This window comes from Xiphophorus maculatus, chromosome 9 (assembly GCF_002775205.1).
Source record: "Xiphophorus maculatus strain JP 163 A chromosome 9, X_maculatus-5.0-male, whole genome shotgun sequence".
Lineage (NCBI taxonomy): Eukaryota > Metazoa > Chordata > Actinopteri > Cyprinodontiformes > Poeciliidae > Xiphophorus > Xiphophorus maculatus.
This window is the reverse complement of record NC_036451.1, coordinates 24,175,990-24,195,043: the sequence shown is the minus strand read 5'-3', so window position 1 is coordinate 24,195,043 and position 19,054 is coordinate 24,175,990. Positions and strand designations below refer to the sequence as shown.

Genomic DNA, 19,054 nt, shown 5'->3' with positions numbered 1-19,054 from the left:
CACTGTGGTAATAGCATAATTCATCCAGGGGTCATTACCGAGGGCTTGTAGCTAGAGGGAAAGTATATCATAAAAAAAAAATGTGGGGGGCCATAAATTCCTTCGGCGTGAAATAAAACACGACAAAAGACAGGGGCAGGTGTTTGTGATGGCGTAATAACAATTTACTTGCCCCCCATATCTACGGCCTGCTCTATGAAGATTTGATGTTGTATAATAACCTTTTTCTGACTGGCAGTCACACTAAATCGATGCCGAGCTCATAAATGTGAATAGGCAGAACTTCCCAGTTGTTGTTAAGAGTCGGGGAAATTGCAAGGTAAATCCCTGCAGCATCTGTGTTTATCTTTAGGTCTCATGCCAACTTTAGCATTTTCTGGAAAACTTTCTCAGCATTTCCCCCTAACGTGTGCTGCCACCTTCAGGATTTGACCTGTAACTGGAACCGGGATAAAATCAGCAATTTCTCGTTATTTGTCCATGCTGAACTTGTTTGGGAAAATGCAATTCTTCTATGTACAAACGAATACCGCTGGTAGGGATAAAAATAAAAACAAATAGCTAAAAAAAAAAAAAAAGAGTAAACTCTGCTTACCCTCAGCAGACAGAACTATTGCAGGAGCTACAACTAAAGGTGTGTCCTTTCTCTGGTTTCCAACTCATAGATCTACTGGCCCAGTGATTTTTCTATTTAGCTATTTTCTGGGATCGTCAACTGAGGTTCTGCCACTGCTAACTTTATGGGCTTAGATTTTCTTTCCAATGAAAAGCACCATGGACCACGTTTGGTTTTCCTGGAAGTGTTTTTCATCCCTTGTTTCAAAGGTTTCATTTCTTTCCACTGTTGCCACATGCATGGACAGTATAAGGAATTGTTGCAAAGTCATAAAAAAAAAAACCCATTTAACTAATGGTGGTTTTTTTGTGTGCATTTTTGTTACATACTTTAATAATAATAATAATAATAATAATAATAATAATAATAATAATAATAATAATAATAATAATAATAATAATAATAATAATAACAATAACCAGTCTAACATTTTATATACAAAACATCCAATGTTGGAAATTTAGGAAATTTTGCAGTGAAGTCCTGTTGACTTCATCTAGTAGCAGAGATTACACTGAAAAATAAACGAAAACTTTAAAAAAAAAAAACAAAGTTGATGCTTGAAAATGTCCATTTTAGGAGTGTTTTTGTCAACATTCTACAAATTTCACATTCTAAAGCTTTGCTGAGGATGAAAAAGCATTTTACCGCAATGATTAAAAAAAAAAGAGAAGAAAAATCATGAAAAAATTCAGCCATCATATCCTGCAGGGAATGCAGCAAGACGAAAATGTACAACGTCCAGTGAAACAATCACCACTTCATCCAAGTACATTAAAAAAAGTACATCACCGATAACATCTTTTTAAATTATTTTTATTTATTTATTATTATTTTTTTTGCTATTAACAATAGAGAAACAAAAACTTGTTTGATTGGTACAAACAATCAATAATGCATGGATTTTTTTATTTTTTTATTTTTTGCATTATTTTGCTGCTAATCATGATAGAGGTAACCTCAAATACAGTTAAATTACATTTAAATTCAATAAATTATTAGAAAAAGAAATTAAATAGCAAATGATTAGCCAGAAGGGTAGTCAAAAGTAAAATCTGACAGGCAGGTATTTTAACTGCAGAAAACTGACAACAATATAACACAATAGAGTTGTAGAAAAATGCATCGAGTAAAACACATTTTTGTGTTGTAAAACTGTGGTTTAACTTAGCATGGTATACATATGAGAGAAAATATATTGTTGCAACTTGTATTACTGCCAGTTTGTGTTTTGTGTCAATTTCCTTTACAAACAGTAATAGATTTCTGAGAAATGAGTCTTCGCTTTGCTGTGGGCTATTTGTTTATTATTATAAAAAGACAGCCGCAGATTTGAACTGATCAGTTTGACTTATCATGTTGATTAATAGCGTAGGGTAGATAATGTAAACTCCTGCGGAAAAAAAGGTGGGTGGGGAAAACACGGCAGTCTGAATAGAAACCGGACTTGGATTATGAATCATTTGCAGATTGGTTCATGTGATGACGCACCGTTAGCTCTTATAATAATGAAAGTTTGCACTGTGACCTGTGGAAACTTTACCATTCACTGTTGAAATGTAACCACTATGTTCTTATACAGAGTGTGATTGCTTAGCACATGTTTTTCCATAAGCTTAATGTTTCCCAAAGACAAAACAAATATCTGTTTTATATTATTAAAATGTATTGTGTGGGGGTTTATATTTTTTTATTTAGATAACTGTTCAACTTTTACGAGTTATGTAATTTCCATCACGTTACGTGACGTATTTCCTCAGCAGCGCAATTATTAGGAGTTTTTTCATTCACAAAGATGTTGTTAAAATGACCAAAATGTAATTTACATCCATGTTTCCTTTTTTTTCTGTTTTGAACCACAGCAGGAGAATCCATGACAAAGATCCTGTATACAAAAATACCGAAGAAAGATGGATAACTCCAATTTATTTATCGCATCCCAAAAGTTCGCCTGGCGTCAGTCTAGACGCTGATTGGATAAGTTGAGTAAACCTTTCTCTGGTTGGACAGTCTCGTGAACAACACACGTGTTTATTGGCGTAGAGAAGCTCCTTGTTGAGCACAGCGTCGTCCACTTACTCGTCTCGCGACTCCTCCTCGCCACAATACTATCTTCGGCATAAATTACATGCGTGTAAGCATACACTACATTTGCGAAAAATGGCAGCTGACGAATAGAAAAAAGTGGATCTTCAGTCGAAAAAAAGACGGCACTTGTAAGTTCGTTCGTTAAAGTAAATGATATACATTTTAAGAACATTTAAACTTCGCGCTAGTCGAGTCCAAAAACATGTAATTCTGCTTCATGATGTGGAAGAAACTACTGTAAGAAGGTTAAGGCTAAGGTTAGCCTGCCCAGTTATTAGCCAGCGGCCGTGGCTAGCCAACTGAGCGCTTCCAGTTGTCAACATTGGGCCCAGACTACTACCTGCAAGTGGTTCATGTTGGCGTCGTCTACATATTTTAGAAGCACAAATGTGATGCAGAAATAAATGTTAGCGCAATGATTAATTGAAAGTAAACCCGTCTCGATATTTACTCCCGTTGGCTGGTACCAAGTAAACACTGGAAGGCTGCTGATGGGAGACACACACCGAAGGTGGACAAGGAACAACAAGTTTGGGAGTTAAATATTGTGAAACGCCAAACCCAAATAGTGATTTTCTACGTGGTGAAATGTTTCGGTTATGTTGTAACTTTAGCTACTAATATTAGTAATAACAGTGTACCTAGATATCAGTAATATGAATTTTACTTTAAAAAAAAAAAATCAATACAAAGTCTGGTTACCTTCAACGTGAAATATTTAGCTTTTTTTCTTCTTCTTCTAAAAGAAATAGATGCGTAACTTTAGTAGTTGGTAGATTCTTTTATTATTTTTATTCTCAGCAGACATTGTTGTGACATTTTTGGTCTTAGAGGAGAGTTGCATTCACTGAAACATGGAAAAGTTGAGGGAATGTACACAGAGTGGAGGGCAGCCCCAGCACACCCCACGGGCCTGGCTTCTGGAGCTCGTGAAAAAAAAAAAACCCGGTCCGCTTCACGCTTCCTGTCTGAGTGGGAGTGGGTTACTGGAAAACCACACTACTGTAGCGTCACATTTATACTTAAAAAAAAAAAAATTATTATTTTTAATAATAACTTTTTAGATAATTGCGTTTAATTAGATTTACAGTGGAAGTAAAAAAAATCTTCCCTCCCCTTTTTCAAGTTGTTGTGATGTAAAAAAAAATAACATCAAGTTAAGTATTTTCAGTTATGTGTGACTTAATTGATATGTGTGACTTAATTGAACTGCTGGCTGAATTGTATAAACGAATACATTGTTGAACCACTTTTTTTTTTTTTTTAGATTTTATTACATTTTCCAGTCATTTCGAATCAGAGATATCCTCTCTGATTCAGTTCTGGGCTCTATTTCAAAACGTTATTATAAGTTCATATTACGCTCTTTTTTTCCAGCAGAAATTGACAGGCATTAGCAGCGGTTCAAACCCAAAGCAATATTCTACCACCACCGTGCTTCAAAATGTGGGCGTGGGTTTTTTTTTTACCTAATGTGCTGTTTGTGGCCATAACATCCAGGAGTAGCTTCACATTTTCCCACAAGCTTTAGGAGACTTCAAATGAGATTTTGTATTATTATTTGCAAATTTAACCAAGGTTGGTTGTTCCCGAAACCAGACTCCAGAGATGCGAGGAAAAACAGGTAATTGTCATGTGAAACAGCCAATATTTGCCAGACGTTCTTGCAGCTCATTTAGTCTCACTGGAGACTTCGTTGGACTTTTCCTGACAGATTTCCTGTCTTTTCATCCATTTTGGAAAGATGTCCAGTTCTTGCTGATGCTACTTTTGCACCATGTTTTGTCCACTTGACGATAAACATCAACGCAGTGTACCTCTCGTTATTGCATTTTCGCAAAAGCATTTGCAGTTGCGACATTGCGCACCTTGAAATTCGGATGGTGAATTTGATTTGAAGCATTAAGCATCTCTGATTTTAATCTGTTGTGTTTTTAGATTTTCGCAGACAAACTGGGTGAACATCCCGCACCCCGTTTATCGTCCTAACGGCATCCTCATCCGTCAACATGGGAAAGACTCCACTAAAAGGCAAGAATTTGTCCTTTTTTTTCTACTTTGTTTGATGTAAACAGCATGCTGGAGGTTTTAGAGATCCAGGGTTGAGCTTAAAAATGTTGTTTTGGAAGCGTTAGTTGCTGGGAAACATCTACCTGGCAGCTTCAATTGAATTTAAAGTGTGTGGGAAACAATTTCACCAACTGCTATTAAGACGTCATGTAGTTTTGTGTCACTTAAATCACTTTCAGACCTAAATATTGTCTCTGTGTGCTTTGTATTCATATCAGTGTTTTCACATATTAGAATTAGGTTTTTTTAATCAACAAAATGTTCAAGTTTAGGATGATATAATATTATCTGATTGGTTTAATCCATTGACATTGATATTTTATGCATTATATCTCATTCAGATAAAACCATAATTTCTTTTTGCACCTTCTCTGTTCAGATCAGAAAGACGGCAAAAAAGAGAAACTGGGAAAGCCTCTCCCACTGCCAGGTACGACCCCTGCAGCAACTAAAGGTAACATTTGATTATTAGATTTGTTTTGACATTTGATTATTAGATTTGATGTCTCTCTCTCTGTCTTATTTCCAACTCGATTTTGCTTCATTTGAATGTGTTTATTTAGTCAAGTTCTTTTAAATATGACGTGGTAAACGTCCGTTTCCTTGCATTAGTTTAATAATTAATGTGTTTTTTGGCACAGGTTATGGTGCGGCGGTTTTTCATAATCATGTACCCGAAACATGAGCAGAATAAACACACCCCTCTCATGAAATTGCAGAAGCATTTTTTTCATATTTTTTTTTTTACCTTTCTTTTAATATACAGTATATTTATTATTAACCAGCAGGTGCAAGGAAATACAAGTGTGTCATTTATTCAAAAGGATTTAATGTGGGGAAGCATCTTAGCTTCTAAATTTTAGAATTAAATCCGAACCATTCCGTTAAAGCCATTAAATGGAATCTTTTATGGACTATAAATGTTTTATTTAGGTTGTTTCAGCTGTTATTACCGTCAGCACTTTGACTTTTTTCATCTAGATGCGTTCAGCTGGGAAGAATACCTGAAGGAAACATCGTCCACACCGGCGCCAGCAGGCTGCTTTCGTCAGGTACGTTTTATTGAAGCTGAAGTTTGATCTTTGGAAAAACCGACTGTAAACAAGACAGTTAAAAAAAAACTGCGGGTGTGATTGGCTCTTCACTAAATTCACACCTCCATTTCTTACCTGAAAAGAAAACATTTCATCCTCATGTAGTTAACTATTGCATTTACTTTTTATTCCTCTTTGTAGTAATTTTGATAAATTGTGGGAGATAGTAAATATAACAGACCCTACCAACTATGTGATCTGCTGCTGGTATATATTATTTATTGGTGTCATGTAAACACATTTTCCTACAAGACGATTATAGAAAATTGCCGAAAACAATAAGTTGTCAAAGTGGGGGAAAAACAACACCAAAGCAGGTCGGTTTCAACACTTTTTCTTTAAAACGTCTCACCGGAAGACAGAAACGGCAGAAATATGAAGGGACCCATATGAATCCAGAAATTAGATGTTTGTGTCTTGGAAGGCTCTCAGTTTGGATCTTTATTATTTCATGTCTGTATAAATATTGAGCTTAGTCTAGAAGAATTGCTTTGATGACTTAAAGGCCTTACAAAGTGTTACATTTAGTAGCCAAGTCAAGTTTATTTGTGTAACATTTTTGAGGAACAAGATAGTTCAAAGTGCTTTACATCATAAAAAACAATTATGTTAATAATAAATAATAAAATAATTATGAAACAAGAAATAAACATCACATTTTGTCAAAAGCTAGCTCCAAAATCATCAAGCAAATATACTCCAAACTTATTGATCAATGTCAACTCTAGGTGATTTAAAGCAACTCATTGTTTCGGCAGTTTTGCAGTTTTCTGGAAGTTTGTTCCAGATTTGTGGAGCGTAAAAACTGAATGCTGCTTGTCCATGTTTGTTTCTGGTTCTGGTTCTGGTGTGGTGTGGCAGGTTGATTCAACAACAGCAGATCCTTAACTCTCCAGCAAAGTGTTAGCATGATGCTCAGGAGGAACGCAGCAGATGTCACGGTTGGACAATGGGAAAGCAGGATGTTGTCCCGTCAGAACATCAGTTCCCAAAACCACACAGAAAAAGCCTTATAAAAGCGCACGCAGGATCAGCGTAACCCCAGTGTAAAAAGCTTGTGAGGTCAAATTGACTGCTGGAGGGTTAATGTATCGTGGTGCTAAGCCATTCAGTGATTTATAAACTAACAGAAGTATTTTAAAATCTATTCTCTGAGCTACAGGGAGCTAGTGTATAAGGTTTAGTCCCTAACCGTCCTGAATATGTCCAGGTTTTACTTCACGAGGTGTAATTTGTTTTTTGCTGTTTTCAGTCTTTTCTTTTTACATTTTGTAAAAGTTTTAAATTGAGAAATGCGCTGACAAACACCATTCATTCTTTGTCTTTTATTTCTGATGAATGTATTGGCTGTACTGACAGTACTATAAAGCTTATGATGTGGGGCTACAAGCAGCCCTGTTAGGAGGAATTTATTGCCCGACATTCAACCTGTTGCCAGAAGCAGTGAAAGAAATCTCCTGGAGTTCATTTCATACAGTTAAACGACATTTCAAACCAACCATGGGTGAATATTTCTGTCAAGTTTCATATGCAAAACAGTTGATTGATGGTTATATTTTACTTATAGTTTCAATAGAATGTAGTTATAATGAATAGTATTTACAACCCAGAGGTTGTTTAGTGTTACTATAGTTTCATTGTTAGGGCCAGTACTCAAAGCTATTATATTGGTATCATATTGGAAGTGAAAAAGTATTATTGTATTAAAGTATTACAGCTAACATTTAGAGCAGAATGTTTAAAACAACTGGATAAATATGTTGGAGCCCTGTGCATATTTAACCAGGCCTGGCTTGAAAAACACAAAAATAAGTTATCAAAGTTATATTACACTTACTTAAGACACTAACGTATGAGATTGATGTATTATTTATTTAGGTGTTATTTAGGTGACTTTATACTGTGCTTCTTCCGCCTGAGGTATAAGTGTCCTAAAGCTATAACGCCGTGTCTGCAGGCCAGAGTCCCTCCCTCCAACGACTTCAAAGTGGGCATGAAGCTCGAGGCTCACGACCCTCGCAATTCCACCTCGGTTTGTATCGCCACGGTGATGGGCTTAACCGGGGTTCGTCTCCGTCTCCGCCTGGACGGCAGCGACAACAGCAACGACTTCTGGAGGCTGGTGGACTCGTCCGACATCCAGCCTATCGGCACCTGCGAAAAGAACGGAGATATGCTGCAGCCGCCGCTGGGTAAGCCCGACACTGCGACGCATCACTAAACCTAAGACATGAGCTTCCTGCAGCCGCTCGTGTCTTAGGTTCTTCTTCTCCCTCAAAGGATTTCGAATGAATGCCTCCTCCTGGCCCATGTTCCTGTTGAGAACCCTGAACGGAGCAGAGATGGCACCAGTAACAGCCTTCAAAAATGTTCGTACCGACTCCTTAAAAACTCTAAAATTACAGCGACACAGCGATGTTTTCAACGCTGATTTTGTTCCTTAGGAGCCTCTGAGACCTCCTCAAAACAGTTTCAAGCCAGGCATGAAGCTGGAGGCGGTGGACAAGAAGAACCCGTACCTCATCTGCCCCGCCACCATCGGAGAAGTGAGAGGCGACGAGGTGTTCATCATGTTCGACGGCTGGAGGGGGGCCTTTGATTACTGGTGCAAGTACGACTCCAGGGACATCTTCCCCGTGGGCTGGTGCTCCCTCACCAAGCACAGTCTCCAGCCACCAGGCAACAGTGGTAAGGTTCGGACTCTAGGTGGCAGCAGATATTTGCGTCAGATGTTACTGTTGTGGGAAGAAGTTGCTGGTTGTAAACAGTGTTTGATTCAACTCTCCCCCTCGAGTTGCAGCGCAGCAACTTAAACGTTCCTTTACAGTCTTTTAAATGTCGGGGAAAGTGTGGAAAAATGTATTCATTTCCCTATTTTATTATGCTTTTAACCTTCTTTTGTAGCTTTTTTGACACATCTAACTCTGATTTCTAACCGTTTTCATGTCGGTATTTTTGCTTTTGACTCTTTCAAAAACAACAAAAGGCAGCTTCACAAATTTTTGGGGACTTTTTGAGCATCAACTCAAGTTGAACTGTTCCTGTCTTTAGACCGTGCAAACTGCCTACAAAAAACTGAAATATTTTTGAATTTAAAAAAATAATAAAAATGCCAGTGGAAACATTATAAAAAGCAGCTCAACAATTAAGGAGTAGGATATGCTGACTGTCGTGTCAATAAAGATTTTTGCATTGATCATTGATCTTTTCTGACATGTTACATTTACATTCCAAATAAAATGTTAACGTAAAAGAAACCGTATGGTTTGTGGAAAAACCTTTGTTAAAGTTTACTTGCGGGATTCCACAAGGTTCTTTATTTGGGTCAGAGTTGTTTATTGTGAAGAACACAAATTGTACTTCAAAGAATTTGCCTTTATCTTATTAATATTTGCTAAGCAAATGCATGGTTGAAGGTTTCTGAAGATTACCAACAATTTCAACATTGACCTACCGAAAAAGAATAAGTCTGGTATAAATTATCTGTAGAAACTGAGAATGCTGTTTACATTGAACAATTTAACAATCCCACCCATGTAATATCAGAATATATTGATTTATGTTGATGGATGGTTGAAAAAAGTAGCAGAGCTTCATTTTTTTTTAACGTTTCTTGTCTGGAGAGAGAATAGGCAAACAAGATGGCTGCTTTTACCGTGTCAGATTTGCTCTGCAAAAGAGGTGATATGATAAATTTTCATACACCATCTGTTTGCTCTGGATGAGTATTTTTTTTTGTTATTTATAAAAAAAAAAAATTTGTCATTGCCTGAAGTTTTAAATAAGTCTGTCTAAGTTTGAAGGTCCAGATTTTCTTTTGGATCTCTTGGAACGTTTGTGGATAAAATGCAGGAAGGCATATCGTAAGCACTGAGCTAAGAGAATTGATGTGCAGAAACGACGCGCCGCTTTCTGTCGGTGTGTTAGTGTGGCTGTCTGGGTGGGATGGAGCAGGAGGAGAATTTATGTGGTTCACATTTCACCTGTTTACATTAAAGCAGGAGGTCTGTCCTGTGTCTATTACGCCGCGTCTCAGACTGAGTGGGCAGAGAGAGCAGAAGACTCGCCGACAAAATACATCAAGATTTACGATCCTCACTGAAGGGTTTTATATTTCTATTGCAACGTTCTGCTCGGGAAAAAAAGCCACAGGTTTGGAGTGGACAACAAAAGAATTGTTCCTTTAACTCGCTCCCAGAAGTGTTTGGTGTAAACAATTGCAAAATGAATTGTTGGTCGTCTATTTTTGTTCCCAGATAATTTCTTAATATAACTATCTTTTAAGTTTTCAGAGTTTCACAACAGTACGGTTCCAAACTATGTCCAAAACGGGTTCAAAATCTGACAAACTAAATATGAACTTAGAGGAATTTGTAGGTTCATCAAATGAAAATTTAGGCCTACTATTAAAAAGAGATATTCTGCTGAAACTGAAAGAAGTACATTTATTTTTTTTTCTACAATATTTAGTAAATCTGTCTTCACTTTTGTTTTATAGTTGATAATTGATGGATTTTTTTTTCTTCTGTGCTTTGACCAAAACAGGAGAAATAAATTGAAATGTGACAAAAGCGTTGGCCTTCGTTCCTCATGTTCGTCCTCTCTCCGCTGTGCTTTCAGTTACTCTTCCGAAGAACCTGCAGATTCTGCCGTCGTCGCCCTCCAAACCCAGCAGGCGCTCCATGCAGTTGCCCTACAGATACCCCACTCTGCCCGCTCTGCCCGTGAGGAAGGGGGTGAGAGGCCGTCGGCCCAAGAGCGAGACGCTCGCTCTGCTCAAAGCCGTGGCGGAGGCCGCGGCTTCCCACAACGGAGCCGTTCCTGACGACATGCCGCTGGTGCCCCGGGTTCACAAGAAAAGAGGACCCAAATCAGGAAGTAAGGTGAGCAAAACCGGAATCACATCACCTCATCTGATTTTATGTTGCTTCTACAGGGATTTAATGTATGTATCTAAACTTAAAGCCTTAAAATGTTTGAAATTCTTTATTTTCTGTCTTAATTTAAGTTAACCATAAATATGTTAATTACAGCTCTTAAATTTTTATCATGAAAGTATTTATTTTTATAAATGTAGTTTGTTTTTTTTTCCCCGTCAGGCAAAAGGCAAAAGTTTGAGTTGCGCACAGACTTTATTTTGTTCTGTAACTCAAGGCGTATGAGGCTACCGCTAACTAGCTGCTAATATACCATTGCTAGCTAGCTAGCTAGGTAGCTTTATTGCGTCTCACCCTGTCATGGGTGGTGGGCTCAACACACGGGGTGCGGCGCACCACTCCGGATGAAACCCAATGCTGCGACAACATCAAAAGTTTAACATTTTTCAACTTTCTTATGTTGTACAAGTGCAAAATGTCACATACCAAAATGTCAGCGGCCGTTTTACTGAAAGAGGGCTTGCAGCTGTCACCTCATCTTGCAAGACCCATAGGAAATGAACGAAGAGGGAGCGACGTCACCATCCATGTGTCGACTCTTAGGCTTAAATTTATTGATCAACGATGTTTGCTTCCGACTCTCGCTCATTGCTTTTGCCAATCCACATGAGGATAGATGTATTCTGTGGAAAAAATCAACTTTTAAGCTAGGTCACAGCGTGTGTTACGGCTGTAGAGCGCCATATGCAATGGGAGAAGAACAAGAGACTACAGAATTTTTACATTTTTTGCTATCCTTTATTGTAGTACATCAGGATCCCCCAATCATCTCCTATATTTATACTTATCTCGGTCTTAAATTTAATTCAAAATGGCATTTAAAAGTCTTAAATGTGTCTTTCTGAGATTTCTAGATACCCTGTTCTGCATTTCCAATAATTTATTTGAATTCTAAAGTATTTCTACTGTTTTTGTAGCGAAGGTCCAAGCTTCTGCAGAGCCCGACGCAGCTGCCAAGCATCCAGGTTCCACAAGAAAACCCTCCCTGCCTCAACTCGGTGGTTTCAACAGGTACGGCTGCACCGTCTTTTGCTTCCCAGCGCCGCCGCTGGACGTTCAGCTTCGACTTAAAGACTCCGCTCAGCCGGTCCCGATCCGTTCAATGCGCCTCTTTGTGTTCCTGTCCCGCCCTCAGTGTGCGTGTACGTGAATAAGCACGGGAACTGCGGACCCCACTTGGACAGGAAGCAGATGCAGCGCCTTCCGGACCACTTTGGGCCGGGGCCAGTGAACGCCGTGCTTCAACAAGTGGTCCAGTCATGTATAGACTGCGCCTACCAGCCGAAAGTCCTCCTCAGCGCTCTGCAGAGTGACTCGGGGGGAGGCGAAGCTGTCAAAGGTAAAAAAAAAAAACGACAGATAAGGTTTTGTGTCATGGGGAGGGGAAGAAAGGGAGCATATTTAATGACTTTACCATGAAAATGTCTCCAAAGTGAGAACAGACGGCGGTGTCCGTGTGATCAAACTGCCGTCCGCCTCCAGTGCTTCCTTCGTGTTACGCTTCCTAGAGAGCATGTGCCGTCACCTTCAGTGTGACAACCTGTTCAGCAGCCAGCCGTTCAGCCACTACGCCGCCTACGACAGGAACAAGTCTGGTAAATTAATCGGCCGAGCTGTACGCAGCGGTCTTGTACTGTTCATAAAATGAGTTTTTTCCTAAATGTTCTGGCTTCCAGTGAAAGAAGAGGCGCTTGACGTTCCCTCTCTGGCCCGGGGCGGTAAACGCAGCCTCTCAGGGGTCTCTCCTCTGTACGCCGCACCTCTCTCCCCCAAACATTTACGAGCCGAGGCTCACCCGTCTGAAGGTATCGCTCATATTTCTTTATTTTATTTTTATTTCACTCTATAAAAAGTCTAGAGGAAATCCAGGAAATACTGCAAACTGCTACGATTTAGCATTTTCCGTTTGCTTTATTTCTGCGCTGAATTCACAAAGCAGGTTGCTGTAAAGATAGCTTTAAGCAAAACCCGCCATCAAGTCCAGCTGATGCAGCCAATTCTCACCATTGACACTCTGAAAAATATTTCAGTTTTTTTCTTTTATGTATATTAACAAAGAATGGGTAAATAAAAATCATTATGAAAAAAAACTTCTGTTAGCATTAAGTGTTGCTAGCATTTCCAACATATTAATTTAAAAGCCTGTCAGCCTTTCACCATGTTCAGGGTGGAAGATCAAAATGATTAAACTGTCTCAAATATGTTCAGCCTTCCTGTTAGTAGAAAAACTAGAGAGTGGCAGATTGATCCAAAATATCGTTGTATCGGTATCGTATTGATACTAGCATGGTAAGATTTCTACTTTTGTTTCACGACCTCTCTTGAAGATTTTATTTTATTTTTGTATTGTAGTTGTCCAACTACCGTAAAAAAGATTTTGCTTGAATTTTCTCTCAAACAATACTTTTTTGCACTTTATTTTGAAAATACATTTCTATTGTTTCTGCTTATCATGTAAATATGTCACTGAAGTATTTTGTAGACACCTATCTATTCTATTTAAATAGTTTTTTTAGGTTTTAACAGAATAATTCCACAAATAAAAATAAAAAATAAAAAAATCTCAATAACGCCTCAATGCCAGAAGTTTGACGATATCATTCTTAAGTATCGGTATCGGCAATATCAAAAAACCCAAGCTGATTCTGAAAATTGCCAGCTTTTGAGTTTTTTACTTAGTTAGGACTTCTACACCGAAGACTGTTGTTATTACTGTGACCTGGTAGAGTTTTAGGTACGGGCGCATTAGCCTGTCACAATATCAAATTGTGCTGGACGATAAATTGTCCTGCTAATTATTGCGATAACCGATAATATTATCATTTCGAGATCATTTTCAAGTGATATATTGACAACGACATAATCAAGCTTGTCCTCTCAAAGACCAATAAACTTTACAGAACACTCCACGCTGTGACTGAAAGACATGTCCAAAATAAAACATGACAACCAAAACATAAAAAGGAAATTAAAACCACACACAACCCAAACGATAAATAAAATCTGTGTAAACAAAATAGCTCTTCAAAAAATATGAATCATCAGGGTGGAAATTATCGAGCTCATTTTAATTTATCATGAGAGTAACTGCTTACTGCGACAGGCTGATCATTGATCAGGACAGATCAAGTGAAAAATCTGTCTTTTCCTTCTGCGGTAACATTTCGCCAGACATTTTTTTCTCCCCACACAACCTATGTGAGGCAAACAGCCCTGGTATTTACTCTGTGTGTAATTTACCTAAATATAGATTCCCCCATTAATGCGTGTGTCATACCTCGTTTAAGTGTCTGCAAAGTGTCAGTGCAGAGAGCTGCTGTTTTTGCTCAGCAGCTCTATTTCGGGAGCAGGTCTGCCTTTACGTGTAGGTTCAGGATTAGAAGCATGTGCGGACTGAAACCAAACACCGTTAAAAGGCCGACGGTTTTAAAAATCCTCTTTATGTTTTCCCCCTTTCAGCAGAGACTCTGCCGCATGAAGAGAACAGCCACATCAAGGAGCAGCGGTACATGGACTCGGCTTCCAACTCCATGACCCCCCGACCCCAAACGGCGCGGAGCTCCTCCGAGTACCACCCTCAGGCCAACAGCCTCTACCATCACAGCGGCAGCGCCGCGATGCGCCGCCACTCGTCTAACTCGGCAGAGCTCAGCTCGACGCAGCCTCTCAGACGAGTCGAAGGTACGCAACGAGACTCCGTCGCTGCTTTACACGTAGACGTGCCGCGATAAGCAGTAAATCAATGGATCGCATTAATAATTCAAGTGAGGGGCGTGCCGTGGTGGCGTAGCGGTTGGCGCGACCCATGTTTGGAGGCCTTGAGTCCTCGACGCGGCCGTCGCGGGCTCGACTCCCGGACCCGACGACATTTGCCGCATGTCTTCCCCCCTCTCCTTCCCCATTTCCTGTCAGCCCACTGTCATTTAAGGGACACTAGAGCCCACAAAAAGACCCCATGGAGGGGTAAAAAAAAAATAATAATAATAATAATTCAAGCGAAGGCGATGATTTTTAGCTGTGTGCTTGTTATTTTTTGTCGCGTCTCTCTCTCTTTCTACCAAAGAGACTTGATGACTAAAAGCTTCACTCCGGTGCATCAAGTTGCTCCTCCCCTCCTCGTTTCCTTAGTAACGGGCTCAACATGCAGGAAGCGACAAACCGCACCAACCATGGGGGGGGGAAATCTAGCACACGGGGCACGACAGTCCACAATCACTGAGATGTGTAATCAACAAAATACAACAAGTCAAAAATGGTAGACAGTAGCCGCATTTCCATTAGCCATAAAATTATGCAAATTGAAATTATGAAAATAAATTTGCCTAATGAAAACATGACAATTTTTTAAAAATTCATGTTTTTTAATAAGAAGATGAAGTGATTTTTCAGCCATATAGACAAAGATGTATTTAGTAAAACTGCAATGGAAACACTTTTTTCCCCGACACAAGTCATGTGATCAACAGCTGGATGTTGCTACTGCCAGAGACGATGAAGATGACAGGAAGTGTTTGGGTGGATGATTTTGTGGGTTTTTTTTCTTTTGAGCAATGTGCAGCTGGCTCCACCAGAGCTTCCACAGCATCACAGTTCATAAAACGTTGTGCATCATTCAAACATGTTGAATTCATAACTCTTCTGTAAATTCTCAGATTTCCCCAAAACGCTGTGTACGTGCCGTCATTATTTTTAATGAACAAGCTTACTTACTTATGCGAGATACACGGCAATTGCTGTTTGTTTTTCAGACACTTAAAAACCATCTCATTTGTTTTTGGTTTGCTTATTTATGTTGATTATTTGAAATTTTCTTCCAGTTCCTCTGTTAAATGTTCTTCAGAAATGAGTTTATTGATCTTTGAGAGTTTGTACTTGCACTGTTACGCCATTTTTGTGCTAGCAATTAACAATTGTCTCTCAAACGACGATATTGTCGTTCATCCCAATAATGTCTGGGGTAATTAATCAGCCAGCAAAATTTGTTTAGACGTTGTTCCGCAAGAACGCTACATGCACTCTCTGTGTGTGTTCTTCGGCAGCAGCTAGCTCCACCACCGGTTCCGAATCGATGGATCGAGAGAAATTGCAGCTGCCCAGTAAAAACCCTTCCTCCTGGTCCATTGAGGAGGTGATGCAGTTCGTCCGGGACGCGGACCCCACGGCGTTAGCGCCTCACGCAGAACTATTCAGAAAACATGTAAGTCAACAGAAAGAAACTCTGGGAGTCCGCGTGACGGTTCGTCTTCGTCAGTAACGAGTCTCTCTTTTGGTTTCTGCAGGAGATTGACGGAAAGGCTTTGATGCTTCTACGGAGCGACATGATCATGAAGTACATGGGTCTGAAACTGGGGCCGGCTCTGAAGCTCTGCCATCACATAGAGCGGCTGAAACAAGGCAAACTGTAAAGAGAGGAGCCTGGGCGGCCGTGATTCTCTATCAGAACTGTGAGCAATAAGCCCAGAAAGAGCCAGCGGTTCTGGATCCTGACTCATGGGGCCACACAGGGGTTACATGTTACACTAGACTCCTCCTGGAGGAGAGGGGGCACTTTTCGATGTTACTACTTCAACGCGACTTCCAGAGCAGGAGTTTAGGGGGGGGGAAGAAGAAGAAGAAAAAAGTGTGCCGTGCATCGCTGACGCATTACCTCATCCCCCCTCATCGGCGAATAAGAAGCTGTTTAAGTCTAATAAACAAACGCTGACTTCTAAGAAATCCCAAAGCAAGAGTGATCCCTGTAGTGTTTACGTCGCATCACACAAGGACGACTTTTTTCCCCTTTTTTATTCTTTTTGTAAAGGAGCTGAAATGTTTTGATCCTGATTTTTGGATCCCCAAAGATGGAGAATGTTTTTTTTTTTATTCTTATTATTACTGTCGAATTTCTACCTAATGAGAAAGGATTCGCATACTGAGAAAAGGCAAACATGAAACGTTCGTCAGAAGAGAATTTCTTTGCTTGTATCTGTACTGTTGCTTTAGTTATTTTCATTCCCTACTCATCTGCCTAAAAGTATATCATCTGCCTGAAGGATGCTGCGCTGTGCAGACAGACATTTTCACAGACTGTCAGTGTCATTGCCAGGAATAACGTTATCTATTTTTTTTTTTTTAACTGAGTTGGACGGTTTTGGAATTATTAACTATATTATTGTATCTTAGCGGGTTCGAAGTTGCCTCTCATCGGTAAAGATGCTCCGATCAGAATTCAGTGGCCGATGTCTGATCTTCAGTTTTTGTCAATCTCTCTTTATTAAGTATAATATACCAAACCATTCTACAGTCCCTGCTTATAAGCTATTTATGTTAGAGGCGACGTCACACCATGTGTGTGTGTGAGCAGTTGCTGTAAAACAGGCCGTTTAACTTTAAAATTCCTTTAGTTCTTGTATTATCTCGGTCAACATGACCTGAAACAACGGGCTCTGCACTTCTGAGAGAAGGTACATTCTTATCTTAGGTCTGAGGTTTCCAAAATGCCGACTTTTACAAATCCAAATTATTCCGTCGCAGAACAGTCAAAGGCTGAAAAGGATAATGTTGCTTTTACGCAAGAAGTGGGCAATGTCACTAGAAGGTGGTTTTTTATCAGCTAAGAACTGATAAATGTTGACGAAAGCGTTATCGTTCACCATCACATCCCGAATACCCGAGTAAATTTATGAATAGGGAAATCAGTGGTGCTTGTTAACAGCTTTTGTTTTAGAAAAAAAAAAATCTCATTTCTTGCAGATAGAAATGCCAATTCAATATCTACATAAGTTATAGTAGATATAGTAGAATACCTTACTAGGTATTATATATATATATATATATATATATAAATCTAACTTCTGTCCTTTATGCATTTTTGATTTTTTTCTTTGAATTATTTTTGCTTAAACTTAGACAAAATTAATTTTGATCAAGTTTCTAAGTGTTTAAAATACTTTAATGACATATTTACATGACAAACAGAAACAATGGAAGAACAATGTGTGCGCTTTGTTTTCTAAATAAACAAAGTGCAAGAAATTATCATTTGAGAGCAAGTCTTTTAGGTTAGAATTGATAAACTGCAATACAAAAATCTAATTTCAAGAAGGAATCTGAAACTAAAGTATCGATGCAATACTGATATTGGATATTAGTATCGATATCTAGCATCGATCCGCTCCCGTCTAACACATACACAACAATGCGTTTCATGAGAATGCAGCTTTAAATTGCTTCCTGAAAGTCTTGCTCTCTCTCGCTCCGCCGCGGCCCGACGCTCATCTGACGACATGCAGACGATGCAGTTTTGCTTTAGAGTCTCTCGAACTTCTGTGCTTCCTCTGACGTGATTTCAAGCGCCTCACCGTTAATAACTTCTTCTTCACTCAACACCGGCCTGCACACCGAAGAGTGTTGTTCTCAACAACACTGGTGTGTTCACAGAAAAAAGATCAGCGTGTCGATTCCGGTCACCGTGATTTCTCGGAGCATCTCTACCTTTTTCGTGTTCTTCAGTGTCAAACTCTTTTAAGTCACAAGCTTTGGTTTATCAATTTCAATAAGCAGAATGTTTTAAGAATGCAGATTTGAGACATTTCTAAGGGCTTCTTATGTTAAGTATTGCTCTTTGTGTGTGAGTGTGAGAGTGTGTGTGTTTTTTGTAATCAGTCATGTTTCATGTAAGCTTGTTGGTCTGCCTGAAACCTCAGTGTTTTTACTATTGACCACAACAATCACTGTTAGCTATGTATACAGATCTGTACAGTTTTATGGGTTTAACCATGAATATCAGCAACAGAATGTACATTTTGTAGAAACGTAATATTTTAAGGAAATCATATGCATAAGATAGAAATGTGAAGCTAAAAAAAGGGGAAAGGTGTGAGTATTTAACAGTGGTTTCCAGTCTTTTATATATATATATATATACATATATATATAAATACTTAACGCAGTGCTTTTAGTTCACTTTCTTCCAGTTCTAGATCCTGCCTTGCTTTACCTATGACATTTCTCAGGTTCATGTGGTCTTTGTTAGTAGAAACTTTTGTAGCATAATGTTTATAATACACCTATTAAAAGAAACAAGTTTTTTTCTCCCGTTACCCATCCCCCCACTTTAAAACTTGTGCCATATTATATTCAACACAGGACGGAAGTGCTGTCGATTTTCCCTCTCCCATCTTCTCTAAAGTACTTGAAAAAAAATCTGTTTCGCAAAACATCACTTGTCTATGTGTTTACGATGTGTAATTTTTTTTCCTTTTCTATAA

The 19,054-nt window shown here is 39.1% G+C and overlaps 1 protein-coding gene across 2 annotated transcripts; it reads left to right on the top strand.

Moving 5' to 3' along the window:
• The first annotated feature begins 2,743 nt into the window (after positions 1–2,743).
• scml2 (Scm polycomb group protein like 2) lies at positions 2,744–17,657 on the top strand. Of its 2 annotated transcripts, none has more exons than XM_023340269.1 (15): positions 2,744–2,832; positions 4,643–4,735; positions 5,154–5,228; positions 5,756–5,826; positions 7,826–8,060; positions 8,149–8,237; positions 8,313–8,556; positions 10,489–10,751; positions 11,723–11,816; positions 11,941–12,144; positions 12,239–12,400; positions 12,482–12,610; positions 14,265–14,486; positions 15,848–16,002; positions 16,085–17,657. In XM_023340269.1, exons 2-15 carry the CDS (start codon positions 4,714–4,716, stop codon positions 16,208–16,210), a joined length of 2,091 nt encoding a protein of 696 aa, XP_023196037.1. In that variant the 5' UTR covers positions 2,744–2,832; positions 4,643–4,713; the 3' UTR covers positions 16,211–17,657. The 2 variants fall into 2 exon arrangements, with proteins under 2 accessions (XP_023196037.1, XP_005800740.2); XM_005800683.3 differs by having other exon boundaries at positions 15,845–16,002.
• Positions 17,658–19,054: the final 1,397 nt, after the last annotated feature.

Excerpts from the sequence above, each read along its gene's own strand:
- scml2 (XM_005800683.3), top strand. The coding sequence starts at position 4,714 with ATGGGAAAGACTCCACTAAAAG. Across the intron at positions 4,736-5,153 it reads GGGAAAGACTCCACTAAAAG|ATCAGAAAGACGGCAAAAAA; the intron begins GCAAGAATTTGT and ends TTCTCTGTTCAG. Across the intron at positions 12,145-12,238 it reads GGGAGGCGAAGCTGTCAAAG|TGAGAACAGACGGCGGTGTC; the intron begins GTAAAAAAAAAA and ends ATGTCTCCAAAG.